The sequence below is a fragment of the Artibeus jamaicensis genome, unplaced genomic scaffold (assembly GCF_021234435.1).
Source record: "Artibeus jamaicensis isolate MK-2021 breed Jamaican fruit bat unplaced genomic scaffold, CSHL_Jam_final contig_1016, whole genome shotgun sequence".
Taxonomy (NCBI): domain Eukaryota; kingdom Metazoa; phylum Chordata; class Mammalia; order Chiroptera; family Phyllostomidae; genus Artibeus; species Artibeus jamaicensis.
Window position 1 is genome coordinate 950,831 of NW_026521195.1, and position 26,599 is coordinate 977,429.

General features: G+C 52.0%; 1 protein-coding gene and 1 long non-coding RNA gene across 4 annotated transcripts; one reads left to right on the plus strand and one right to left on the minus strand.

Annotated features, from left to right (window-relative positions):
- Positions 1-20: 20 nt before the first annotated feature.
- On the plus strand, positions 21-23,668 carry SPATA48 (spermatogenesis associated 48). Of its 3 annotated transcripts, XM_037156037.2 has the most exons (9): positions 21-1,662; positions 6,262-6,359; positions 7,554-7,630; positions 9,131-9,269; positions 10,940-11,007; positions 11,742-11,783; positions 13,323-13,430; positions 21,033-21,140; positions 23,207-23,668. In XM_037156037.2, exons 1-9 carry the CDS (start codon positions 1,104-1,106, stop codon positions 23,328-23,330), a joined length of 1,323 nt encoding a protein of 440 aa, XP_037011932.2. In that variant the 5' UTR covers positions 21-1,103; the 3' UTR covers positions 23,331-23,668. The 3 variants fall into 3 exon arrangements, with proteins under 3 accessions (XP_037011932.2, XP_037011933.2, XP_053517402.1); XM_037156038.2 differs by lacking the exon at positions 21,033-21,140; XM_053661427.1 differs by lacking the exons at positions 21,033-21,140; positions 23,207-23,668 and adding an exon at positions 14,302-15,559.
- LOC119057327 (uncharacterized) lies at positions 23,657-26,599 on the minus strand. Its single transcript, XR_005084060.2, has 3 exons — positions 26,274-26,599; positions 25,798-25,932; positions 23,657-24,082 (listed from the first exon to the last, which is right to left on the minus strand). It is a non-coding gene; the product is annotated as an uncharacterized LOC119057327 (long non-coding RNA).

The following is a 26,599-nucleotide window of genomic DNA, read 5'->3' on the forward strand; positions in this document are numbered from 1 at the left end:
GACGGGAATGGCGGCCGGAAGAATGAACTTATTTCCGCCAGAGGGCGGGGCCGGGCCAATATGGCCGCCGGGACGAGGCCCGTTGAGCTTCCTGAAGAACAGCAGTGTCAATCTGCCATGACCTACGCACCTGGGCCTTCGGGACCACGCTGCCGCTCTGGGAATCTTAGGAGCACGAGCAACCTGTCAAAGGTTCTGGAACCTAGAAAGCAGCCACAGGCCCAGCAGCCTGTGCCTTTGCCTTTCCTTGTGCCCAGAGACGGCGCTTTCATTAGCTGGTGGGAGACTGAGGCTCAACCTGGGGGCCAGCCCTGAACTATACAGTCAGTGAGCACTGAGAGAGTCAGTGGACCGGCAGCCCTCAGAGCATTGCCTCCATCTCCCAACGGCATCCATTAGGTCCTTGCGGATGTGTGTGACTTCCAGAGGGTAAACCCACACCGCTGGGATCGCCAGGAAGGTCTTTAGCCCCAGGAAGAAGCTGAGTGAGAAGAACAGAGGGAGCCACTTTACATACAGTTGATCTTCATGCCACACGCAGCCTGGAAGTTGGTCTTTTATCACCTAAGTTCAGAAAAATAGATAAAACCATCTATCAGCCTATGAGGGTATATATCACCCGAACGCATTAAAGAGCATTGTGTCTCTGCTTTTCTGCAGCTGGGAGGATTTGCTTAATGGGAGCAGAACTGCGAGAGAAACGCATCTTATCCCGTTGGTGGAAATACGTTGAAGAATGAAGTTTCCGGCAACTATGATGACACAATGTCTAATGACAGTGTGCATTGTCACCTTTAATAGGAAGAAATGAGTGCTCCAATGTGTTACAGTTCTAGCTGTTACTAAGCAGCAAAGGTTCTGTTTTGTTTTGTTTTTCTGTCCTGGTCTGTTACTGCCCTGTGTGGATTTTGGTTAAGAAAAAAATTCTCACCTTTAAAACAGAAAGGAAACCCTACTGTGTAAATATTTAAAAAGCCAAGTCAATAATATTATGATAGGTTAACCAGTTCTCAACTATTGGAAGTATATGTTTTGTGGTTACGGAGAAAGGAGTCATCAGAAACTATTTATAGTCATCCAAAATTCTACAAGAGAGAAAGGCCATGGATATGTACTCACAGCACACCCCTGGGAAGATAAGTATCTCTGAACAGCCCATTCTTTCCAGAATAAACCCTGTGGAGAATATAGATTACCCACATTACTGGAACCTCTTAAGAAAAATGAACATGCCTTTTGTGAAAGGAGTTGAGGACAGACATGACTTTGGCAGAATGGAAAAGAAATGCAACCCCAGCTTCCTTAAATTTCACCCTTATCCTGCTTCAGGAGTGCCAGATTATCACTTACACTACCCTTACCCCCCACCACATGGGCCAGACTATCCATTATTTCCACTTCGTGATGATGTGCCCTTAGGTGACCCCTGTTCAGGGTTTTTGAGTCCTGGGGCTGATGCTGATTTAAAACCTGACATTGGCAGAACCATACCAAGCCTGGTGGACTTCAGTGATGTGAAACCTCAACAACGAGTTCCCAGGCCAGACACTGGATTGCAGACGACACTGAAAAGGCAAACACTTTTCTTAGACGAATTGAAGCAAGACAGGAAATGGAACTCTAGGGCAACACCAGACATTTCCATCAGAGCAAGACTTGGAGGTAAATAAAGTGACGTAGGGTTTATAATTTTTAAACATTGAGACAAGAGAGAAGAGCATGGATATAAGATTCACTATTTAGTATTTGATTTAACATAAAGTTGTAAAGAACAGAATAAGAAAATCTTATTTTTGAATTATAGACTGTAAGGGAACAGTAGTAAACATGATAAGCTTTTTAAAAAAGTATCCTATTTGTAAAATAAGATTTGGCTTTTCAAAGTGCATTTATTAGTATAATTGACCAACACAAAGTATATGTTAGATAATTTATTCTAGACATGTAGATAACCTAATTTCACCACAAGGCAAATTATATTTGACATTGATAAATATGTAGCATGTGTCCTCTCCTTATCTCTTTTTTGAAGGAATAATCTGATGGTTATGCAAGGGTTTCCAGGGACTGAAATGGAATGGGAAAGTAATTGGAAGTAAATCTGGGGGTCTGGTAAGAACAGGAGTGGAGCAGAAGCAGCCCCTGCAGAAATAGCTGGAGGCGCAGTGGATGAGCCCTGCCAACAGCTGTTCCCTGCGCCTCCCCGGGAGGTGCTCCCAGACAGCATCCCGGGCCTGGCCCAGAAGTCCTAAGATGCACCTCCACACAAAGCCCCAGGGAACGACCTTGGATGGATGTGTGTCTGGAAGACAGGGAGCACGAGCAGGTTGACATCTTTGAGCACATGGAAAGGAAACAGCAAGTGCTGCATCTGGAGTTGCTGAGCTACCTCTGGCGTCAGAGGCTGTACCAGCCTCATGCTGCTCCTGTTCAGCACCCAGCCATGGCCCAGAGGCCCACACAGACCACGTGGGGTGGGACAGTGACACCAGCGAGTAGTGGAGCAGTGTGGGCAGTCACGGGTCCTGCCACTGCGTGGAGAGAGCCACAGGCAGGTGAGGTCAGAAAAGGGTAAGAAGACAGGTATAGGTACCTTTCACAGCCCCACCCTCCAGGTGCCCACTTTTGAACCAGAAAGAGCAATTTGCAGAAACACAAGCATAGGATGAGAATTACGCTTTTTGTGCACTCTGGTTGTGGACTTGGCAGGGGGCTTAGGAAAAGTTCTCAGTTTGGAATTTTTCTGTGAAGCATATAAAGAAAGTTTAACAGCCCATGTTTAAAAAATCATTGTTTTACAATCCATTGGAAATACCATGTAGGGAAAGATAGCACTACTAAGAATAAAATGCACTTTTGTTTACAAATGATAAACACTAACTAAGGTGTGAAAGGTGTAAGTATCTGCACTGAGGGGATGCTAGTGAGTTCCGGTCCATCTCACACAACACATCTCACTGACTTTGAACTGGTGCCTGCTGTTCTAATCTGTCAGCAAAGGTGTTGAGCTCAGGCATTTGCTCGTATTCCACTTTGTAACAGTATTCATTGTCAAGGGTACTTTCTGAGAGGAACTGAATTCGTTTTGCATAGTCGTCCTCTGTAAGGCAACCATGCCACTCTACTAAAACCCGGCCCAACACTGGGCTGTTTTTGTAAGTTTTTCTAAGAACTATATCCCAACAAATTACAAGTTGAAGAAATAGCTTATTAAAGCTAATTTCTGACTAAAATAAGGTTATCAGCGGTTGTGCCCACAATTCGGAGCCAAGTAGAGAGCTGATCTAGCCTCCACATTGCACTACCTGGGTCTGCACAGCAGAATGCAGAAGAGAGGCCCTAGGGTCAGACTGTCCCAGCTTAAATCCAGGCAGAAAGCTGACTTTTACTCTGACCTTGGAGTAATCGCTGATCTTTTTATACCTGTGTGTCTTTGTTTGTAAAATAAGTTCACATGCTCATAATACTTCATGAGATTAGAGTGATGGCCATTAAGTGTAATTCATGTAAAAGTGTCTAACATGAAGGAATACGCCAGTAAATGTTGGATATTATAAAGCTGGGTAAAGTCTACACTTTTTGTCCCTTTTTTACTTAAATTGGCAATAATACTACTTCTTACAACTTTCTTGTAAAGTTGTAAGAAGTAATGAATTAAAATATCAAATAGCAAATTTTCTGGAACATGTTAAAGCATGCAATTAATAGTACTTGTTATTATTAGCTATTAACATTTTCAAAGAGTAATACCAGGAATTTGGTGCATGGTCTCAATATAATCTGTCCTAGGCTTTCAAGGACTTTGTAGATCCTGGAAAGAGTCATTAATTATAAATAAGTACTAAGTTTTTAGCAAACCTAAATACTTAGATTGCCAATATATTCTGATAAGGAAGTACATCTTCTGAGAATTAATTGTATCACAGCCCAGCATGCATTCATAGATACCAAAGCCAAATCACAACAACTTGGATTGCTGACTTGCCCAATTCTGACCTTGTCTAGACATTTAACTGGGTGCAGTATTTCCTTTTTTGTTGAGAGTTGGATGTCTTCCTCCTGCACCCATCAAACGTTCCAAACTCATTCTAATTATATGCAAATCCTTCATTGCTTGGTCTCTTTGCCTCCTGTTGCAGCAGATGACGCAGTTGTCCTTGTCAATGAAAAAGAAGAGGTTGCCTACTGCATCCTCCCTGATTTCCCTGCCTGCAGCCTCCTAATATCAATATTTATAGCTCTATCGTATGCCTTCCCACCTTTTTAAAGTCACTGTTGTGGCTGGAGCTGCTGTCACAGTGTACCAGAGCCTGGGTGGCTCAAACAACAGACCTCTGTTTCTCACAGCTCTGAAGGCTGAGAAGTCCAAGGCCAAGGTGCCAGCTGATGTAGGCCCTGTTGAGGACCCTCTTTCTGGCTTGCAGAAGGTTATCCATGTGCTCTGTCCTCACTTGGGAGACAGCGCTCTGGGCTCCCTTCCTCTTCTCAGAAAGACACCCATCCTGTGTTGGGGCCCTCCCCTCATGTTGTAAATACATTCCAAAGGCCCAGCCTCCAAATACTATCACGTCTTGGGGGAGACGTCAACATGTGGATTTGGGGATGCAGAAACAGTCACTCTGTAACAACCACCTTAACCATTTTCAGTGTGTGGTGCAGCATTGGGCAACCCCTACACAATCCAGCTCCATAGCTGTCTTCATCTTGCAAAACTGAAACTTGGTACCAAATAAACCCTAACTGCCTAGTTCTCCCCTCCTCCAGCCCCTAGAGGCCAGTTTTGCTTTCTTCTCGGTGAATTTGACCACTTAGACACTTCATGTAAGTAAAATCATGTAGTATTTGTTTCTCTGTGACCACTGTATTTCACTACAATGTCCATGTCTTAGCATGTGTCAGAATTTCATTTCTTTTTAAAGCTGAATAAGTTTCCACATCAGGTATACACTACATTTTTAAATTGTCTATCCATCAGTGGACACTTGGGTCTCTTCACTTGGGTTGTTGGCTGTCGTGACTAATGCTATGAGCATACATGTACCAATATCTCTTCAAGACCCTGCTTTCAATTCTTTAAATGTGCACCCAGAAGTGGGAGCACTCAACCCCATGGTGACTCTGTGTTTGACTTTGTGAGGGGCTACCCCTCCAACTCTCACAGCAGGTGCACGTTATACAGTCCTGCGTCATTGCGCAGCTCTGATTTTCGAGCTTGAGAGTGAAGCCCACTTGGCCAGGGCGGGTAGTCCTTCAGGTGTGCTCCAAACCGCCGTTCCCCAGTGTTCTGAAGAGGAGTTGTGCACTGGTGTTTCTTAGGGGTCAAGTCCGGCTTTTGTGTCAGTGTGATGTTGGCTGCATAGTGAGTAGACCTGGGAGTGTTCTCTCCTCGTTAAGTTTTTAAGAAGAGAGCAAGGAGGATTGGTGTCAGTTTTTAAATGTTTTGCAGAATTCACCAGTGAAGCCACTGATCTAGAGCATTTTTGTCTAGGTAGGTTTTTGATTACTGATTCAAATCCCTTTGTGTTTATAGGTCTGCTCATGTTTTCTGTTCCTTAATGATTCGGTCTGGGTGGTTGTGTGATTCTAGTAGTTTGTCCATTTCATCTGGGTTATATAATTTGTTGGTGTACAATTATTCATAGGAATCTCTTATAGTTATTTTAGTTTTATAAAATCAATGTAATGTTTTCACTCATTTGTTATTTTATTTATTTGAGTCTTCTTTTTCTTTGAGTCAGTCTAGCTAATTGTCAATTTTGTTGATCTTTTCTAAGAACCAACTCTTGCTTTCATTGATTTTCCCTCTTTTTCTATTTTGTATCTCTGCTGTAAGCTTTATTATTTCCTTTCTTCTGCTAGCTTTGGGTTTAGTTCGTTCTTTTTTAGCTCTATCGGGTACAAATTTAGGTTGTTGATTTGAGCTCTCTCTTCTTTAATGTAAGGATTCATGTCTATAACATTTTCCCTTAGCACTGCCTTTGCTGAATCCATAACTTTTATTGTGTTTTCATTTTAATTTGTCTCAAGGTAATTTCTAAATTCTCGGCGAGTAATAAATACTAACTCTGCATTATTGGAATAACCCTAACGCATGAATTTCAGAGCTACTCTGTTCTCAATGATGAGAAAAATTGCTAGATAACCTGCTGAGAAAAATCAGTCAAGAACACACACGTTGTACCATTCTAATAGGCAGTATTTTGGGTGGAAGAAGAAATATGTATTGCAGTTTGGTGGAAGCACGCATATGTCTGTTTTCAGGTTGGACGAGCCCACTGAAAGTCCCGCCTCCACCGCATCGTCATGAAGGGTGCTCAATAAATCACACATATACATTTGATGAGGAAGCTACGTGCACGGTAAGATTTCCTCGTCGGGTGGTACAGTACAACATGTGTGATTGTTTATTTTACAGTCTGTGCCTTTGATATTTTGAGCCTTGTCAGACAGCTGTAATTTATAAAACGTGTCTGATGTGCCAGGCCCTGTGTGGACCTTCGAGATCACTGTGTATTTTAATTGCCTTGCTTCAGGCAAGCCCTTCAACTATGCCCTTCAACTATGCTTCAGGGGGAGACTGAGTGGGAGAGGCTGGCAGTGCCCAGCCCAGACCCCATTTCTGCAAGTGCACCCCTCCAGCAGCAGGAGGGGCAGCCAGTGTGGCTGACAGCCACCACCCTGGCCAGAGCTCGGGACTCTCAGACCAGAGGAGTATGATGAGTCCCAAAACAGATGAGCAAAGCTGTACACTGCCTTGAACAAGTCACCCTGAAGCTGCAGGGAGACCTATGCGCAGAGGGTAGGGGTGGAGGACACAGAATGCCTGCGGACTATTCCTCTCAGTGCGGCCCGCAGTCGGTGTGGCCACACCGCCCACGCTCCGGGAGCTCATAACCACGAAACTAGACTTCTGAACACAACTAGGACACAGGTCAAATGTAGGATGAGTGAAAAAATGGAAGTAGCAGAAATGTACATCCTTGAAAGAATTACTGAAAATTAAACTTTAGTGAAAACCAGATAGAGCCAAGAACCAAGGGGAAAAAAAACAAGGAGAATACAGGGGGAAAAAGTGGGCAAAGGACTGGTAAAATGTGGTGGGAAATCTAAATAAATAGTAACCATCAGAGATGGCAATAAAAATGCTTATAATAATATTTAATTAAATTATTTTTATTAAAATGAGTTGAAAGGAAGAAGGTAATATCTCAAAGCTAGTGTCTTTGTATTATTTAATAAGACAAAAAATAAATATTATAATTCCATGGAACTAAACACTATCTGCCAAAATTTAAAATTCAAAAGTTTTCTCATAAAAATCTGACTTTCCATTGACTTTAATATATGTATTGTGAATTTTAACTTAACCATTAGGATAATATGCACAAAATGTAAACTCCCAAGACAATAGGGGAAAGTGGGCCAGCACACGTTTGTTGATCCAGAAGGTGCTATAGAAGAAGAAAATGAGGAGGAAGAAGAAGGCCTGGTGAATAGATAACATCACCAATTCCCATGCGTGTCTGATCTCTCTTATTCTTTATGACTTCTAGGATGATGGCGAACCACTTTCACAACCAAACAAGAAATACAATGCAAAGGACTGCTTTTATAAGTCCTCTACACAAAAGTAAGAATTTTTCCAAATAGAATTTTGATTTAAAAATGTGATTCTTTTACCTTTAATGATATGTCCCCTTTATATGTACGTTATCCCAAACTTTATGAGAAATTGAGGGGACATAGATACAGCTACGTAGTCACTTCTGTCTGTCACTGATGTAAACAGAAGGAGGTCAGCAGGAACCCTCTGTTTTGTGGAAGAGTAGACCCCAAAAGGGAGACCCCAGGGAGAGAGAGGGGGTGAGTGCAGCCTCAGAAAACAGGAGCAGAGAGAGCTTAAGGGAGGTTCGTTTACTCCGTCAAAAAACGTAGTGAACCCACTACGTGCCTATGCCCTAGACTGTGAGATTCATCAGTGAATAAAGCAAAGATCTTAGTCCCTCAAAGAGCTCTAATTCTAAAAGGAGGCGGACACCAAGCAACAAACACAGGTAATAGCTCACCTCTGAGAAGGAGATAAGACTGTAAAACACTGGAGACGTGCTACCGTGTAGGTCAGAGATGGCCATGGCTGAGGGTAGGAGGTAGGACTCGGCAGGCAGCACTTGGCTTCTGGGTGTGTTTTGGAAGCAGGGCCCACACAATTCCCAGCTTGGAGGTTATGAGCCTGAAGCAGGGAAGTCAGGTGTGGGCTGTGCAGCTGGACATAGTGAGCTTGTACCCTTAGTACCGTGAAGGCAGGTGTGGCAGGGTCAGAGGGAAGGGTCAGCAGTTGGTTTGAGATGTGCAGAGCGTGGAGATGGCCGGTGGACATCCAGTGGCCCCTGTCAGGCATTGCTCTGTAGTTAGGGAGAGGGGTCTGTGCTAGATGAATGCTTCTGGGTGCCATGGCCTGTAGATGGGTGCCTAAGGCCGGACCACTGGCTGAGGGCCCCAAAGTAAGTGTTCCGGTGTCTTGACATAATAAACTTTTTCTGTAACCTGGACAATGCACACATGTACATGCCTTAGTTCCCCATCGCTGTGTGGCCGATGACCACCAATTAGTGGCTTTAAGCCACGCCCGCTCATTACCTCCTGGTTCTGAGGCTCACAAGTCCAGGCTCACCCGATGGGGCTTGGGGTCAGGGTTTCTCGGGCTGAGGAGGCTTCCAAGGTCATGACAGCTGCTGGTAGAGTCCCACCCACCGCAGCTGTGGGGTGCTCAGGACTGGCTCAGGGACAGCTGAGGAGTGTCCACTGCGGTCACCAGCTCAGATAGGACCCCTTAGAATGATCTGCTTATTGATAAACTTGGATTCAGTTGACTAGGGACCTTGGTTACATGGGCATAGTCCCTTCTTTCCTGCGAAGTTGCCACACAAAGTCTCATAGGAGTGACAGCCTCTTGAGGCTACTTGCTGAGCCCACGCCTGAGGAGAGGCCACCATCTAGGGCCTGTGTGGCCAGGGCAGGAACCCTGGGGGGATGCCTTCAAGATCTGCGGGCCACAGTGCATGGTATAGGGTGAGCTATCCTAACTGAATATGTATTTTTTATAAACTGTCATCCTTTAATAATTACGTAGAGCTTACGAAGTTGTTCCCTGGGACAAGATGCTGCCACCAAAACTCGGTCCAGAAGAAACGACAGTGGAGAAAGCCACCGACCCCGTCACACAGTGTTTCACACTGAAAAGATACGAGAGGGCACCTGCCCTCACGCAGGTCAGAGAACCCCGAGGCAGCAGTGAGTGGACTGCTGAATGCGATCCAAACAATGGGCGGCAGTGAGATTTGGTTTAGTGGTGGCATCCTGGGAAAAACGTGTGTGTGTGTGTGTGTGTGTGTGTGTGTGTGATTGAAAGTACGTTCCATAAAGGTCATCAGTGACCTCAGATTTTTAACATCTGTGCAAATATTTTAGAAACTTAACACTACCTCTTTCTCAAGAGTCATTTGCATTGACTATGTCCATTTTAAAAACTGGAAACGAAGGCACAAACAGTGAAGACTTGGAGAAGTGATTACCGTTGCACCAGAGAGCCTGTGCCGGGGACACTTTCTGAAACTGAACCTAGAACTGACCTCCGGGCCTTTCTGGGAGGAATGGGGAAGTCTGTTCATGAAGCCCAAGCTGTTCCAGTCTAGGAGACAGGGCGTGCCAGAGTCCGCGGAGGTGGCTGTCCATGGAGGTGGCCGCGTGTTCCCTTCCTGGGCAGCAGGGACCCATCGCAGGGATGGTTCTGTCCACACTGCAGCCAGGGCCGCCTCCTGCACCAGGGCCCCTTTCCAATGCTCCACCAAGTCCGAGCCCACACTCTGTGTAACGTGGACCCATCCCCCTGCCCGGGCGCATGCCCACAACCCTGCCGCAGCGCCACCTCTGCTCCCCCCTCCCTCCAGCCCCATGCCTGCCAGCCCGCCCACCACCCTCTACTCCTGCCACGCACGACAGCACTGCCAAGCTAACCCTCGGGAACTCTCCAGGCCTTGGAGCGAGGAGTCAGCCCTCACTCCCCACTCCGGACACCTGCTGTGCTGTGCGGGCAGGTCTTCTGGGGCACCCGTATCCCTCCCACCACCCGCTCTGCTTAGAGGCCCCACAGGACCTCGGGTGGCGCCCTTTCCTTCAGTGAAGCATGTAGGGATGGAATGGCGCTCCCCACAGTGAAACGGTCCTCAGCAGCAACCCTGTGGGGGGAGGGCATTCCAGAACCGCGTATTAAGAAGCCCACCTAATCTTGAAACTTTTTTTCAGCTTTTACAGAGAAAAATGATATTAAGAGAGGCAAAACAGCTTTAATATAGTCTCGTGGGATTTTCACATGGAAATTAAAACCAGTTAAAGGACAAGAGCAAAGGTGTCCAAGTTATACATTTTAAGGCTCTCTCAACCATATGAGAGTATTAATGACACCTTACAAAGATGGGTTGTTTTACTACACATCATCTGTTGTTAAGTTATACTGGTATCTGAGCCCCTTCTCTGCAAGACGAGGTTCCAGGCTCAGAGGCAGGAACAGGGAGACCTGGCTGGGTCTGCAGGGAGTGGAGGGCTAAGGGAGACCTGAGAGAGCACAGTCTCTGGTGTGAAAACCAAAGCGAGACCGCCACTCGGGCTCCCCCAAGGGAGGTAGGGGTGAGGCAGACCCAGCACAAGGATGCAACAGAGATGCAGGGTCCGAGACCAGAGTCGCTCAGAGCCAATGTCCAGGGCACACTTGGGGCTGTTCTGGGCTGCTCTGGGCGTGTTGTCCATGGGGAGCCTGGGGCTTACATGGAGGCATAGAGCACAGTTACGGCCACTGGACCTCATGGACTAGAAGTGAGTTCATGGACTAGAGGTTCCAGTGACTCACCCAGTAAATTTGTGTCATTTGTTCTGATGGTTTCAGATGGTTGGTGGACTCTGGGACAGATTTCAGACAAGATCTTTCTCGGTGCCAGTCAAACCAGTGAATTTGTAAGTTTTGTCTCCTAATGCTCTTACCACCAGGTTCCTCAATGGTGCCCACTCGTCGCCCAGAGAGCCGGCGCTGTTCCGTGTCTGGGGAGCCTCCAGAGGCCACAGCTTCTGCGCGTTGTCTCTCAGCCCCCCTCAGAATCTAGGCTGCTCAGCACACCCCAACGATTTAAAAATCAGGGGTGATTTAGAGAGACATGAAGCATTCTAATGCGGCAAAATGGGTGAGCTTTGAGAGACTATAAATTCCTTTATCAGCCCCTGTGTCATATAGTTCTTTAGGGCTCCATGAACGCTAAAAATTGTGACTTTAGTAGAAATTCTTCCACGTATGTACCTTTTTCATTTAGTGTGAAAAACAGCATTTCTGCCTTTGAAAGTCTCCTTATTTTCGTCCTCACCACGACCAGCTGCCCTGTCTGACCTCTGAGGAAGCAGGCAGCCAACAAATGATCAGAGATGCCCAGGGGGAGAGCTTGGTGCCAGACTCAGCTCATGAGCGTCCATGAAGACCCGTGTCCCCAAGAGCTCAGGGACACTTTGTTCTGCTTGGTGTCCAGTAGACACTACGCCTCACGTTATTGCTCTTTCAAATTATCAGTTTGGGAGGCCATTTCCTATGAGAGGGCTCTGAAGGCCTTGTTTTTATTTCAATGAGAGAAATACTGCAATAATTTGATGTTTGTTAAGTAAATGTCAGTAACTCCACTGCCCGTATTTTCTCTTTTTCCAAGTGTGAGTCCAAGTTCTAGAAGCAAATACATCCCTCTCTACACGTGAGTAAAGTTTCTTAATGCTCTAAGGCCTCTGGATTTCCATCTGGACGGTTTGCACTCACTTTTTATGACAGCTCCTGCTTTCTAACACATCTCTACCTGTTCTCGGCTCAGTGTGCACTTGGTGTCACACTTCCATCAAGGGTTGTGACAGATTATTTTTAAAGGATTTTATTTACTTTTAGGGAGCAAGGAAGGGGGGGAGAAAGAGAGGGAGGGACATATCAACCTGTAGTTGCCTCTTGCATGCCCCCTACCGGGGATCTGGCCTGCAACCCAGGCCTGTGTCCTCACTGGGAATCCAACCAGAGACCCTTTGGTTCACAACCCAGCACTCAATCTACTGAGCCACACTAGCCAGGGCAGATTTGTTTCAGGTTTTAATAAAGAAAGGGGGTGTGGCATTTTTATGCTTTGCCAAATTGGCTATTTTGGGAATGAAATATCTTGGACAGTCCTAACCCAGGCGAGGGTGATCGGGAAGATGACTTCACCTGAAGTGGAAGGTGCGACATGTCACTGCCAGTGCTGCTGCACGTGCAGCCTCGTTCTCGTCTGAACCTGCACCTGGCCCTGCGCGGGGTGTGCATACCCATCTGCGCCTTCTCTGCCTCAGATGGACGCAGGGTGTTGGCTTTCCTTTCAGTGTGTTTGGGCGGCTGTAACCAAACATGCCAACTGGGTGGCTTCCAAACACCAATACTCCTCACCATTTTGGAATCTGGGCGCCAGTGTGCTCGGGTGATGGTCCTCTCCCAGGTCCCAGATTTCTCGCTGGGTCCCTGCGTGGTGGCAGCAGTGAGGGAGCTCTTGAGGTCACATCCTTAAGACCATGAGTCCTGTTAGAAGTGCTCCACCCTCCCAATCGCAGCACCATCTCCTCCTGCTACCATGACCTTTGACACAGGAGCTCTGGGTAGGGCGGGGGGATAAGAGCATTAAGGTCTTAGCACCTTGGAGCAAAGTAAATGCAAAAAAATGGAGGGGTGGGGGCCGTGAACCGTCATCCCTCCCCAGTCTCTGTGGCCTCTTGGGCTCTCCAGCTGAGTCGACTGGCCTTCCTAGCAGCAGCCCTGCAGCTCCTCAAGGACCCCTGACCCATTGGGACTCAGCCTCCTCTCAGGCCCCCGAGGCACGTGGCTGGTCGCCCAGGTGCCCAGGCCCCAGTGCATTTCTGTCTGCCCAGGAGCTCTGGCAGATGCTGGTCTCCCCCTCGCCCCTGGGCCCCAGGCCACCTGCTGAGTCCCACGCCAGCTGTCCCCAGGTTGCAGGGACAGCTGCCTCTGCTCACAGACACTCACTGGCCACCACGCTCCCTCCGGCCCACACTCAGCTCAGGGGACCTTGAGGACTCCTGTTCAAGAGAGGAAAAACCTCCTTTGTTTCTTTTTAGGCACCATCACGTGTGGGTTTTCCTTTTATTTTCAATTTTGGTATATTTTGGCAAATGGGGTTTTTTGGAGGTCAGAGCACTGTCTGTCCATTTCTTCTGTGTTTCCTGTGAAGAAGCCCACACCCTCTGTCCTTCTCACCTGACAGTGGCCATGTGCAGTCCACCAACACCGACGATGTGGACAACCCCTGTGGGGACAGCAAGTCTCTGGCCAAGCCACGGCACTCCCAAATCCTCTGCACAAACACAAGTTGGTGAGTTCCACTCACTGTTATCCCCCCGCTTTGTTGTTAAGGGTGGGGCATGGTGACGGGTTTTACCGGAAATGAAGGAATGAAATATGGCCTGCCACTGTGCATCGCTGAAGGGGACAGACGGCTTTTCCTCAGTGAACTGCAGTTTGTCACAAGGAGACGACAGTCTTGGGCTCAGACTCACTGAGACACCTTGATACACATGTTTATTGGCTTTGCCAGTGGGAGTGCTGAGTACTGAGTATTGAGTGAGTGCTGAGTACTATGCCAGTGGGAGTACTGAGTACTGATTGAGTGCTGAGTACTGGGTACTGAGTACTGTATCCGTGGTAGTACTGAGTACTGAGTGGGTACTGAGTACTGTGCCGGTGGGAGTGCTGAGTACTAAGTGAGTACTGAGGACTGTGCCAGTGGGAGTACTGAGGCCCAGAAATGACCTCCGTGCGACTCCTAGGACGCTTGGTGTCAGCCAAAGTCTTGGGCTCTCTCCATGCCACCAAGCTGGTGAGTGCCATGGTGGTGCTCACTGGGCTCTGGGTGGCAAAGAGACCTGCAGTGACTCCGTGCAAAGCTGTGGTGTGACCTGCGGCTGTATTGTAAATATTGTTGCTTTTTATTTTTTAAAAGTATGAGATGTGTCCATGAGGAACAAGTTACATTTTGCATTTGCTGCTCCGCATTCGCATTCGTTTAACTTGTGGTTAAATGTAATATCCTGCAATAATCCTGAATTTTTCTGTCTTCTGTCCTGACTATTAAATTCTTTTGACCACTTGGCCAAACTGTAAAACATGTTCTAAAACTACACTTGGTTTTAAAATACAGTTATGTAACTTACCTCAGTTAAATGTCTGTCCAATCCAACCAAAAGGTAAAACGAGTCACACAGAGAGTGTGTTAAGAGCCATGGTGACATGAGGATGAAGAAGGCGAAGGCTTTGCCCTCCCACCCCCGGGGACTCTGCGGGGCTGACAAGCTCATGCACAGTGGTTACAACGTAAAGCGGGTGAGCCGAGTCCCCGGAAAGGCCAGCTGACTGCTCCCAAACCCTCCCATGCACCAAGGGACCACTGCCACCTGGGGACTTGGAGTCTCAGTCTCCCCCGTGTGATGTTCAGCTGAGTCCTGAGGAAGGGTCAGCGGGTGTGAGTCTTCGATCAATTCTGAAAAGAAATTATTGCTGTTAAATGTAGCCATTCTAGAAATGTTAAAGCAAGGATGCAGGATAAACCAATTTTAAAATATTCGACAGGCATGAAAATGTAATAATGTTTCTGCTTTGAAATGGCCAGGCAAATGTTGAGTAGTTCTGTGAGACATTCTCTGGGGTCCCTCTCAGAGAGTGAAGAGCAGGCCACAGCATTTTCCACGTGACATTCACCACTTAACTTGAATAGATTTGGGGGAGTGCTTTCCACCTCATTTTGCCATTCACTCCGTCGTTTTAAGTTTTGTTATTATGTATTGGTGTCAAGCATACGACTTAGTGGTTGGACAATAGTGCGCTTTAGAGGGGGTTCCCCTCGACCCCTCCGGTGCCCACCCGGCCCCATACATGTCACTGAGATATAATTGACTGCGCTTTCTGTGCTGTGCTTACTTCTCCCAGACTATTTCATAACCACCCATTTGTGCTTCTTAGTCCCCTCACCTCTCCCACCCAGCCCCCAACCCCTCCCCTCCTGCAGCCATCAGTCTGTTCTCTGTGTCTACAAGTCTGTTTCTGTTTTGTTTGTGCATTTGTAGTGCCCTTTAGATTCCACGTCTACGTGCAGTCACGGTGTCTGTCCCTCTCTCGCCGACTTATTTCACTATATTGTTACGCCCTCTGTCCAGGTCCATCCCTGCCGTCCCAAAGGGTAAGGTCTCCTTCTCTTTCACAGTGAAGCAGCATTCCACTGGGCAAGCGCACCACAGCTTTTTCCATGCTGGGCACTTGGGTTGCTTTCATAGCATGGCAATTGTACGTAGCGCTGCTGTGAATGTGGGGTGCTCATGTTCTTTCAACTTAGTGTTTTGGGTTTCTTTAGATAAATCTCACCTGCAATCACTGGGTCACAGGCAGATCCATCTTTAATTTACTGAGGAAACTCCACACTGTCTCCCACAGCAGCTGCAGCAGTCTGCATTCCCACCAACAGTGCACTGGGGTTCCCTTTTCTCCACATCCTCTCCAACACTTGTTGTTTGTGGATTTGTTGACAACAGCCATTCTGACAGGTGTGCGGTGATATCTCCCTGTGGTTTTAATTTGCGTCTCTCTGATGATTGGTGACATGGAGCATCTTTTCATATGTCTGTTGGCCAACTGTATATCCTCTTTGGAGACCTCTATTGAGGTCCTCTGCTCACTTTTTAATTGGATTCTTTGGGCTTTTTCTGGTGTTTAGTAGAGTGAGTTTTTTATAAATTTTGGATTTCAACCCCTTCTCAGATGTATCATTGGCCAACATGGTCTCCCATTTTAGTAGCTTGTCTTTTCAGGTTTTGTGGGGGTTTTGTTTTTATGGTTTAGATACACTGACTCCAGACTGACGACTACTGGACTGACAATCAGAAACACCGTTTAGAATCAGTGTCCCCACGTCACAGGATCGGCACCCACAGCAGCGCCTTCCTGCCGTGTCTGTAGCTGCCCCCTGGGTCTCAGGGACACCCCTCGCCCCTGCCTCCCCACCAGAACCCATCTGGGCTCTTGTGTAGCTGCGTGCTTGCTGCCTCTTGCTCTGCGCTGCCGAGGTCAGGCGGGAGCGCGGTGACGCACCGCCCCCACATAAAGCTGTGCATGTTGCCAGCGTGTTTCAGGGGGACAGCACCCTCCCAGTGGGGCTGTTGTGCCAGTTTTCTCGCCGAAAGTACTTGGTGATTTGGTAGGTGTTTGCAGTTATTGAAGAACATGTAAAGTTAAGGAACTCAGAATGTCACTGCAGTTCCCAGGGAAGCTCCTGACTGCTAACTTCAGACTGGTGAGGGGTCAGTGGGACCCACAACACCCTTTGGGCTCAACAGGATTCTCCAAGCTCCGGACAAACGTCTATTTTGTCCCCTCGGGACACGTGTGCTATTTATCAAACCAGGGTCCTGTTCGGGAGTTCAAGAAGAAATGCAAAGTCCTGCCCAGTGACAGTCTTCCCAGTGACACTGGGAAGGTGAGGCTGACGAGGGCCCGCCCATCTGCACCAGGCTGAGCTGTCCCCCTTCTCTGGCTGGCGGGGCACGCCGAGGGAAGCTCCTCATCTCCCAGCAGTGGGCTTGCAGGTCGATGCGTTTCAACGCAGTTTCCACAGCTGATGCCTCCATGGGCCCTGGGCACAGAGCACCTACTTCATTGGAATGGTGTGTGAGGAGACCTGTGCAAAGTCAGGTCCAAAAGTGTGTAGCCTCCCCCCTGCCCCAAGGTGGGGGCGGCCGCTGGGCCATGCAAGCTTGCGTGGACTAATTGCTGGAGCCACCTGGGGTGGGAGGAGCGCGCGTCTCCCTCGGTCCGGCCTGCTTTACCAACAAGGAAACAGGCTCAGAGGACAGACGCGCACCAGGGGACAGGGCAGGCCCACACCTCACGCTCTCCAGGTGCCAGGGACTGCTGAGTGCCATGTGCCACCCCCACCAGGCCGTGGCCTGATATTTTCAGACTTCACACAGCCTCACGCTCACCATGCCTTTCCCATGGTCGCCTCTTGCTGGAGCATTTGCCGGGACAGGCACTGTCCTGGTGGATGGCGAGAAGATGCTGCCCAAGGTCTGGGCTGGAGAAGGGAGACTCCTGGTGGTCTGATGTGCTGCACCTTTGAAAGAACAGCTTCCCACAGCCCTGGGGGAGGAATAAGGCTCAGAGTGGACGTGCCTTCTGCTGGACGAGTCTGCCGTCTCAGAGAGCACCCCTCGTCCCATTGGTTTTCAGCTGCAGTATTGGGGTCAGAGGTGGGAGGGGCTGGAGCACAGCCTGCAGTCCCCCTGTGCTATGCCAGGATGGCCCCGCTGCTGGGGAGGGGCTCCTGCCCACCACCTTCCCCTAGCATGGGGTCTGCGCCCTGCTGAAGGAGGGGGTGCAGCGTCTTGGGACCGAGCAGAACACAGTCCCTGGGGAGGGCGGTGATGGCGGGGAGACTCCAGTGCCTGGGCATGCCTGGAGGCCGCAGCGCCCATCGCATCAGAGAAGCGCAGTCCAGTGGCTTGAGTGGCGCTGTCTTCGTCTCATGGAGCGAAGGAAGCACATGGCCCTCTCCATTCCCTCTGCTGCCTGCTCAGGTCCCACCAGGCCTTCCTGACGACCCAGCCTTGACCTCCTGAGCATCCCCACCCCAGGGCCTGCACCCTGCTGGCTCTGCAGCTAGACACCATCACGCCTGCCCCAGGCAGACCACCGGCAGAGTGGGGCTCAGAGCTTCAGTTCCCTGTCCAAGGCCACGTGCTGGCAGGCGCAGCTCTGGGGTTCAATGCCATCTGCTCTCATCTTGGCCCCTGCACTCCTTTCTGCGTTTCTCTCACACCCTTTGCGTCAGTGGTCTTTGCCCCCCTGGGGTTCTTTAAGCCTCTAGATGTGCATTTGAAAATTTTATTCACTGGTGTGGAAGCTTTCAGGACCCAGCTGGACTTCTGCCCAGTTTTGCACCTGACATAGAACCGCTCCCCATGAAAACCCAGTGACATGGCTTGGACTCACACCTGCACCCGGCAGAACTGCTGTCCCAGCACCTAGCAGAGTGCTCCTGGCTCAGTTGGGAGTCCTGGCTGGGAGTGCACAGCGCGGTGTCCCTGCAAGGTAGACGTTTCCCATCCAGGCCTCTGGCCTGGGGTCAGTTCTTCCACTTGCCCACTGGGGTAGCTCTGGGCGCATCACCGAGACACTCTCTGAAGCCTCGGCTCCCACGTCTGCAGATGGGTGGGCAGGACGCCAGGACCTGGATGACACCGAGGACTGTGAGCACCAGATAGTCAGCTCATGAGCTGCCGGCAGTGTCAGGTGCAGCGCGCCCTCCTGCCGAGGGCTCACCTGGTCTGCAGCATGCGGACAGCGCGTGCACACTGGAGAACGTGCGTGTGAGCACCGCCTGCCTTCCACTCGCAGCGTGGGCTCCTTTGTCTTCTTTAAGGGCCGCTCAGCTTTCTGTTACACACCACCTGTGCTCTCTTTTATGAACAACTAGACATCCTCAGATACTGAAGCCATGTGACTTTCTTTTCCCTGTGCTTTGTTGAACAAGTCCAGTTTGGGGTAAACTCAGGCAGTAATTGATTCAGATTTGCCCAGCGGTGAAAAATCCAGGCAGACTTGGGGAACTAGGGTACAAAAGGGGTTCAAAGGGTTAGAAACTATGGTGCAGAGACAAGAAATGAAGACTTTAAAAGTTTTTTAGATGGTTCCTGCTTCTCTCTGCTTTCCTTAAATGGGGGGGGGGGGTGCTCTGAACGTGTAACTCACCTGCAAGTCCGTTGGAAAGGCTGCACATTCCAGCACCTTTCAGCAGTCTGCCTCTCCCACCTGAAAAACGAGGGCGCCTGTGAGCTGTCTGGGGACTGTGGCAGAGACTCCCCTCCTGCTGATAGGAGGTCGGCACGACGTCCCCATGTACTGTCTCTCAGCAGGTTTCAGTGATTACATTCAGAGTCAGTGTGGGTGAGGACTTCAGTTCTCAAGCAGTTGAACTCCCTTCCCCAGTCTGCACAGGTCATCTGCGGCCCAGTCCCCTAGGTCCCATTTGCTGGTGTTGGACGTGGTACCCTGTGATGTGCTGCCACCGTCTGAGTGCGGTGGTAACAGCATTTCCCACCAGCGGCCTGTGCTGGTGCTCCACCCCCAGCCCTTCCTGAGACAGACGAGCAGCTTGCTGCCCCACCCCCCCACTCCCTGCCCCAGGTGCCTCCTCTGCTGGCCCCCAGTGGACCCGAGCAGCCGGGCTGGGAGTCCAGCATCAGCAGCTGCAGCAGTGTTGGGGAGCCAGTGTCTTGGCATCTGGCCAGCGGCCTGTGCTGGATGCCTCTTCTTTCTCTATCCACCCAGATTCCTTCCTGCATGTGAGCCACTGATCTGTTTACACTCTCACGTCTCTGCTGAAGGTAGTCAAGCACCTAAGTGCAAAGCTTTGCTAGGTGGATCTCCTTCATTGGGTCCCTTTTACCCCAGGGTGCTCCCAAGAGCTTAGGGCTGTCTCCCCACTGCCAGCGGCTGCGAGTCCCAGGGGCTCCCCACTAGGGAGGGGCCTCACTGTGACACCGGGCATTGAGTTGAGCATGGGTGGCGCCTGGCTGCCAGTGTGGTGGCCCCTGCCTCTCAGCTCCCTGCTTCCTGGTCTTTCAAGACCCATCGACTTGTCCTGTTCATTCTGCTCTTGCCCTGGATTGGTCCCCCTCACTCTTAGCACCAGGTGTCCCAGCCGTATCCCGGCAAGCCAGTGCGTCCTCACGTACGGAGTCTGAACACCACTGGGGAGAGACGCACATGGTTGATTAGCTACACGTGCTTTTCTCTCATATTCTGAGCCCAGCACATGACCGAGGTCGTGAAGGATGCCAAGGGTGCGTGGTACGAGCCACTACCTTTCTCTCACTAGGGGAGTGTCACCATGTTTGTGAGGTTGGGCAGCTCAGTTAGGGTCATTGAGAGCCGCACCTGCGACGTCCTGCTCTCAAAGACAGGGCTCAGGAATGGGGATCCCAGCCACTGAGTGACTGACCGCAGTGGCAAGTGGACCCTGCCCCAGCCCCATCCTTTGCTCCGGGGGTGTGAATGCTGCTGATGTTTGTCCATCCACAGCTGGCCCCAGAGGCGGCGGCCTAGCACAGAGAGGACGCTGGGCACTGAATACCAGGAAGGTGATGGGTCACTGCGGTGAGCCTTGTGACCTGCCTGCAGTGTGTCCTTGGAATACAGTGCCCAGCTCCTGGAGTCAAGGCCACCCCCCGGAAGCAGACTCAGGACACAGTCTGCCCAGGGTCTGGTCCTATGGTTCCGGCCCACCACCCACTCAGGACACAGGCCGCGAAGGGTGTGTGCTCAAGTGTGGGAGACATGCAGCTCCCCTGGTGTGTGTTAGACTGTTTCTCCTGAATGTGGGTTTGGCTTTAGACTCAGGGACTTCCCACACACATGGGAACACATATGTACATGTTGTGTTTCTCTGGTCTCTCCCTGGCTGTCGGGACATGGGTGTGGAAGCAGAGAAGTAAGGGGATTGCAGTTTAGTCCCAGGAAGTCATCTGAAACCGGACACAGGGTGCAAAAATGGTGACGGGAAGGAAGCATCATTTGGAAACACAGTGTGGCCCACTCATGTTGGCGCCAGGGGCAGAGCTCCGTGTGGGACCCGGGTCTCTGTTCTGTGCCCCGTCCTGAGGGGCCGCACGTGTGAACCACGTAGAAACTCAGATGACATGGAGACAGGGCCTGGATCAGCTCCTCAGTCCGGGCGGAGAGTGGTCACCCTCACCTGCACGCTCCCTGCTCCCGCCTTCCCAGCAGGTGGCGGGTCCCAGAGCCTGAAGGGCAGACCTGTTCCACTGCATCTGCTGTCCTGGTTCCCTGTGCAGGGGCTGGTGACCGTGACCATTTCACGAGTCATCATCTCCATCTTCTGTCCCCCTCCCACACCTCTTTCCTCCAGCTCTGCAAATATCCCAGGGTACACCGGGAAGGTTCACGTAACTGCCACCCACCCAGCCAACTCAGAGGTCCCAGCAGCTGCCCCCTCGCAGGATGCCGCAGTGCACCGGTAAGCACCAGTGCTGCCCCAGGTTGCTCCGACACACGGGGTGCGCTAGTCACGGCTCTCCCATGAAAGAGAAGGGAAGTGCCCACAGGCAACTCACTCGCTTTAACAAGTGGGGCATCAAGTCCAAAGGGACCGGAGAGTTACTGTGCAGGAAATTCAGGGATGGCACAGGGCACCTCCAAGTGTTGGGGCACCCCTGAATATCCAGGCCCTGCTGAAGGCTCCCCTTCCTGCTCAGGGCCCGTGCCGTCCAGTCCCCGTGTGGCCAGATTCACCTCTCTGTGCCTGGAGCTTGCCTCCTCCCCCAGGTCCCTCTCAAAAGAAGGGCCCTGTGTTTGTACCCGCAAAGGGCGAGGAGCGGCCAGGCTGAGCCAGAGGACCCTCTGCTTTGCCCTCCCCCACATCCCAGTCCCTGCTTCTGCTGCTTCTGCTCCTTCCACCGCAGGGAGGCACGTTGTGCTTTGCTCTTCTGGAGGCTCCATCCCCCCCTCCTGCACTGGATCCCCTGACCTGCTCCCACCCCGCGGGTGGGTCTCCTGGGCAGAGGTCCCGCCAGCAGCCCTGCTGCCGGCGCCCACACATCCCTCCGAGCAGCTGTCTTTCTCCTCTCCCTCATTCCTTCTGCCTCTGAACTTTTTGTTTTGGTATTTTGCTTTTCTCCCTTCGCCTGCCCCCCCTGCCACCCCTTCCCACCCTGTGCACTCTTCTGCTGACCACTTCTGGATGTTTGGGACACTCACACCCCACCCCCGCCCACTGCCTCCTGTGCTCCCAGCCTGCTCCCCCCTCGCCCACTCTGGTCTGAACTCCGTACTGCTGTGCACAAGGAGTGCTGGCCTGCCAGGTGGGAGGCAGGCGAAGGGAGCAGGGGCAGGGGCTGGCAACACCCCCACACCCAGGGCAGGCCTCACACTCACTATGGACACCAGTGGCTGGCTGGCCGCCCTGAGGGCCGGGCCATAGCTGCTTAGGCGGTGAAGGCACTGCCGAGCAGCCGAGGGCTGTGCGGTCCCCAAGCACATTTCAAGGCAGGCGCAGAGCCACACCTCAGCAGTGATGTCAGGGTGCAGAGCAGCAAGGACAGTGGTTGCTGGATGAGGCTGTAATTGAGGAGATGGGGTGCAGGCAGTGGGTTGGACCGGGCACTGAGAGTCCCACACCTTGAGAGTTAGGGGGTGCACCTGCAGGGGCTCTGGACCCCCGTCCCCACAGCGGCCCAGCTGCCTGGAGTGGCATTTCCTCATACCCACCACACCCTCTGCCTGCACTCGAGCTCTCACTTCAGTGGCTGCGGCCCGTGACAGAACACAGTAGTTGCTCTGTGACAATCACAGCATAAGCCAAAACCACTTCGGGGCTCGCTGCTGTGTGCTCTGTAAGTCCGGACACACAGGAGCACACCGTGCTGTGTACGTGATTCAAACAGCAGCAGAGTTGCAGCCAGCCTGCCACGGCGGCGCCGCTGCTGAAGAGGGTCTCACGGCGCAGGTCCACGCTGAGACCGAGCAGCCCCGGGCAAAGAGGTGATTGTGCCTCTGTCCCCACACCCCTGGCCTGGCCCACGAAGACTCTCTGTGGTGACCCTTGGGGTCTGCAGCTGCCTTTCCTGTTTGTTTTTTTAAATTATTATTTTTAAATGTATTCATCCCAGAGGGACAGAAGAAGGAAGAGAGATGGTGACCTGCAGCCCCCCTTATTGGTGTACTCACTGGCTGCTGCTTGTCTGCACCCTGACCGGGCTGAACTTGTGTCCTTGCTGGCTCGGGGTGATGCTCTAACCCACTGAACCACCCGGCCAGGGCCTCCTGTTCTGTGCCCTTGGAAACAGCTGTGACTCTAGACCCAGGCTCTCAGCCAGCAAAATGGAGGGTGGCACGGTGCCTGCAACAGAGCAGGCGCAAGTGAAGGCGGCAGACAAGCGGGCGGAGCAGCCACACGATGGCCAGTGGTCCCCAGTTTCTCTCTCTCACTCACGCTCTCTGGCACAGGTGCATGACTGGTTGTGGAGTAGACGTGTTTTTATGTTCATCCGATGCATAGACCTTTCTCCCCCCACTGTGTTTCAGCGTCCTACAGGAAGAATTGGCAGGTGGCCTCTTCCATCGTCGGGCACCGCTGTCCAGATTAGTCACGCCTGTGAGACCCTGCAACCCCTTCAACAGGAAGGGGAAGGAGAAGGCCAGCTACTGAGGGGCCGCGGCCCAGCGGGGCACCCACACCTCGGGCCCCGGAGGCCTGTGCGCTGTCAACAGGGAATAAAAGACGGGAGTGTGTCCCGTGCTTCTGTGCCAGTGGAGTGAGGTGGGACGCTCTTTTCTGACTGCAGGGGCAGCTTAGACCCAGCCTGTGCCACGCAGTGGCCCTGGCCCCAGAATGCCACTGTTCTGTGACAGCAACCAAGGTTTTCTGGAGGCCACCAGCAGCAAGGGTTCCTTTTGAGAAGATTCCTGGCCAGAGCCGGAGCACCTAGAGCTCTCATATCCTGACCAAGTTAATGCAGACGTTTTGAAGGCAGAGTGCCGACCATCGCTTTTTATGATCACAGATTGTCCACTCAAAACTTTACATGTTATCCCCGAGGCCCCTGGTGACTGAGAGAGACTGCCACTTGTCCCCGAGGGCACCATATCAGCTGGGTGGAAAGGGCAGACCCTCCCTCCCCGGCCCCAGGACCTCCATGGGGAGCACACCCCCAGGACTCTGAGCAGACATGGGCTCCTCAGGGTCCTTCCTGCTCACCCCACCTGGAGGCGCAGCCTGCTCTCTTTGTTCTGGGGGCATGGACTGGGCTGCTGACCCTCCGATGCTTCGTGTTCCAGCTTGACGCAGGGACAGACAGGAAGCGGGCAGCCACCCCTCCCGCTGCATGGACTCTCCTCTGGAGCAGAATCAGCTCCACCTGCACATGACCGTGCCCTCCAATCCTTTCAGAAAGAGCAATTCTGTAAAAAAAAAAAAATTAGACCAAAATGAAAATCTCCATCTCTGGAGATTCTGGCCCAAACCCCACACCATGGGGAGGACCAGCAACGCCATGTGTGGTGAAGGTCACTGAGGCCACTTGGTCAGGGAACACCACCACTTAGGACCCAAGGTACCTGCTGCCATTCAGCACCTTTCTGGGGTTGGGTGCTGGCAATGTCCGACCTCAGCACTGCTTCTGCCCCAGACTGCCCTGGTCACCAGACGCCTGTGCAAATCCGGTACCTGCAAAGCTCCTTCTAAGGGTGTTCTGCTGGGGCCAGCACAGTGCCCCCGGGTGGCAGCATGGCCACCTGCCCTCTGACAGGTGGCATTTGCCCTTTGGTGGTTTGTCATGAGATGCTGCCTGAAAAGTGTCACCCTCGGAAAGCCTAAGAGACTGTGTGGGACTGGTAGGCACCTAAAGCCCTGCTGCATGGCAGCAGCTGAGTAGGAGCCCTTCTGTGAGATTCAGGCCTCCAGCCGCAGCTGTTCTATGGGGACCCTCTCCCGAGGAAAACCCTGCCCCACTTTGCTCCTGAAACAAGGGTCCGCAGCTTGCACTTTGGGCTCTTGGTTCTTGAGGCCTTGCTTCAAGGTTCTTGAGGCCTTGCTTGCTGAAAGGTCATGTTTCCCCGGCCGCCCAGTAAAGGTCACAGAAACATTAATGTCCTTTTAAAGCGAGGGGAGCAAAGACACAGCCTGCAGTGCGAGTCGCAGTGTGGTGGTGCAGATCGCGGAGTCAGTGGCCTGTGTCTCCCCGAGAATTATCATGTAATGAATTTGCCCGTTATGAAACCAAAGGGCCTGGGGAGTCAGCCCTGCACATGAGAGCACTGTGCACTTGCAAACAGGCTCTCTGAGCACAGCAGGGGTGGGAAGGATCCGGGCCTCGCCCAGGGTGCTGGAGGAACAGAGCATGTGTGGAGGGAGACCTGGGGGGATGGGGGTGCCCTCCCACTCTGCTCCTGCAGGGCTGTCTGACGGAAATACCCACAATGCAGGTTCCTTGCAGCACAAACAGATGGGCTGCATGTCACCTGGGGAGGGCGGCTCCTGCCGATCTTTGTTACTCTCGGCTCTGCTCTTGGCTGCACCGAACTAAGGAGGTGCCTCCCATCCCTCAGGCTTGGAGCCAGGCTTGTGCAGGGGTCGACCTAGGTGCAGCCGCCCTCCACCAGCCCCTGGTGGGCACCGGGCTGGCCCCACAGAGCCTCCCGGGGCTCAGGCGGAGCTCAGAGTTCAGGGACCTCTGTAGACCTGACCCTCTTCTGCCAGGAAGGTGAAGGCAGCCTGGGCAGGGAGCCACACTATTTTCATTGGCTGTGGCTTCACCGATTTCCTTTGGTCCATCCTCCAGGAGCCTCACCTGCTTACCTAAGAAAGCTGAAGCCATGACCGCACTCCCCCCACCCAGCGAGGGGCAGAGAGGGGGCCCCCCATCCAAGCATTTCCTGGGATGAGCTGCTGTGCTTGGTCACCTGGTGCAGTTCCTGCCCGAGGAGAAAGTGGGGGCACAGGGCCCGCAGACAGACAGGGCTTCTGGGGGCAAGGGCGACAAACTGTTCAGGGTGTGGAGGACCCCCGTTTTCCACTGAGCCCCTGCTGGGGCCTGGCCCCTGAATGAGGGGCCAGGGTTTTCGCTCACTCCTGGTGTCAATTTTTACATTCCTCATTTTCTAACTTTGTAAATTACCCTGAGTATCCCTGGCAGCCACCTTGCCTGGCCCACATCAGAGCCAGCGTCTCTCAGAGCAGGCCCTGGCTGGCGCCTGGATTTGCGGTGAAGGACTTCTCTGCAGGCCTCGCACTTCTCATCAGGAAGAGGGCACTAAAGGACAGAACACCTGTGGTACCGGGCACATTGGAAATACCAGCTGCAGCAGCTGTCGCTACATCAGAGTTAACAGGCCTCTGAAGCAGGCCCCGGCTCCCCTGGGCTGCAGGGCTGTCCGTGTGGCCAACAGCCCTGCCCAGCCCCGCCTGGGGCTGCCACCCGAACATGCCCTGCAGCTTCACCCCGACCACCTGGGCAGCCGTCCTGATGGGCAGGGACCCGGCAGCCAGAGCGAGTCGCAGGAGCCACCCTACCTCCACCATGGAGCCTGCTTTCCCTCTCAGCATGGCGCTCACCTCAGTCCCCTGACCCTGGAGCATCTGGCACTGCCTTACCAGGTCTCCTGTGTGATGTGCAGTCACCCGGTGGTGATGAGGCTGCAGCCACCTGTGAGTCACCGTGGGCTCGGCCTGGTCCCGGGCACGTGCCAATGTCCCCGGCACTAAGCGGGTGCTGGGGAGGAGGGCTCCCCACAGGCGGTGGGCAGTGGGCGGCGGGCTTCCTCAAGACGAGCCCTTGCATGCTCCGCCTCTGCTGCCACCCGCCGGCTCAGGCCGTGGGTGCCGGCTGCAGGCCATCAGGAAGTCTGTGTTGTTTAGCGCTCTTATTTTGAAAACGCTCAGACTCTACCTAAGTCAGATAAGAAAACAGCGCCACGCTC

Bases quoted from the DNA above. Each gene is read 5' to 3' on its own strand.
- SPATA48 (XM_037156037.2), top strand. From the start codon at position 1,104: ATGGATATGTACTCACAGCACACCCCTGGGAAGATAAGTATCTCTGAA. The intron at 1,663-6,261 runs GTAAATAAAGTG...GTCTGTTTTCAG, and splicing joins CATCAGAGCAAGACTTGGAG to GTTGGACGAGCCCACTGAAA. The intron at 7,631-9,130 runs GTAAGAATTTTT...ATAATTACGTAG, and splicing joins TATAAGTCCTCTACACAAAA to AGCTTACGAAGTTGTTCCCT.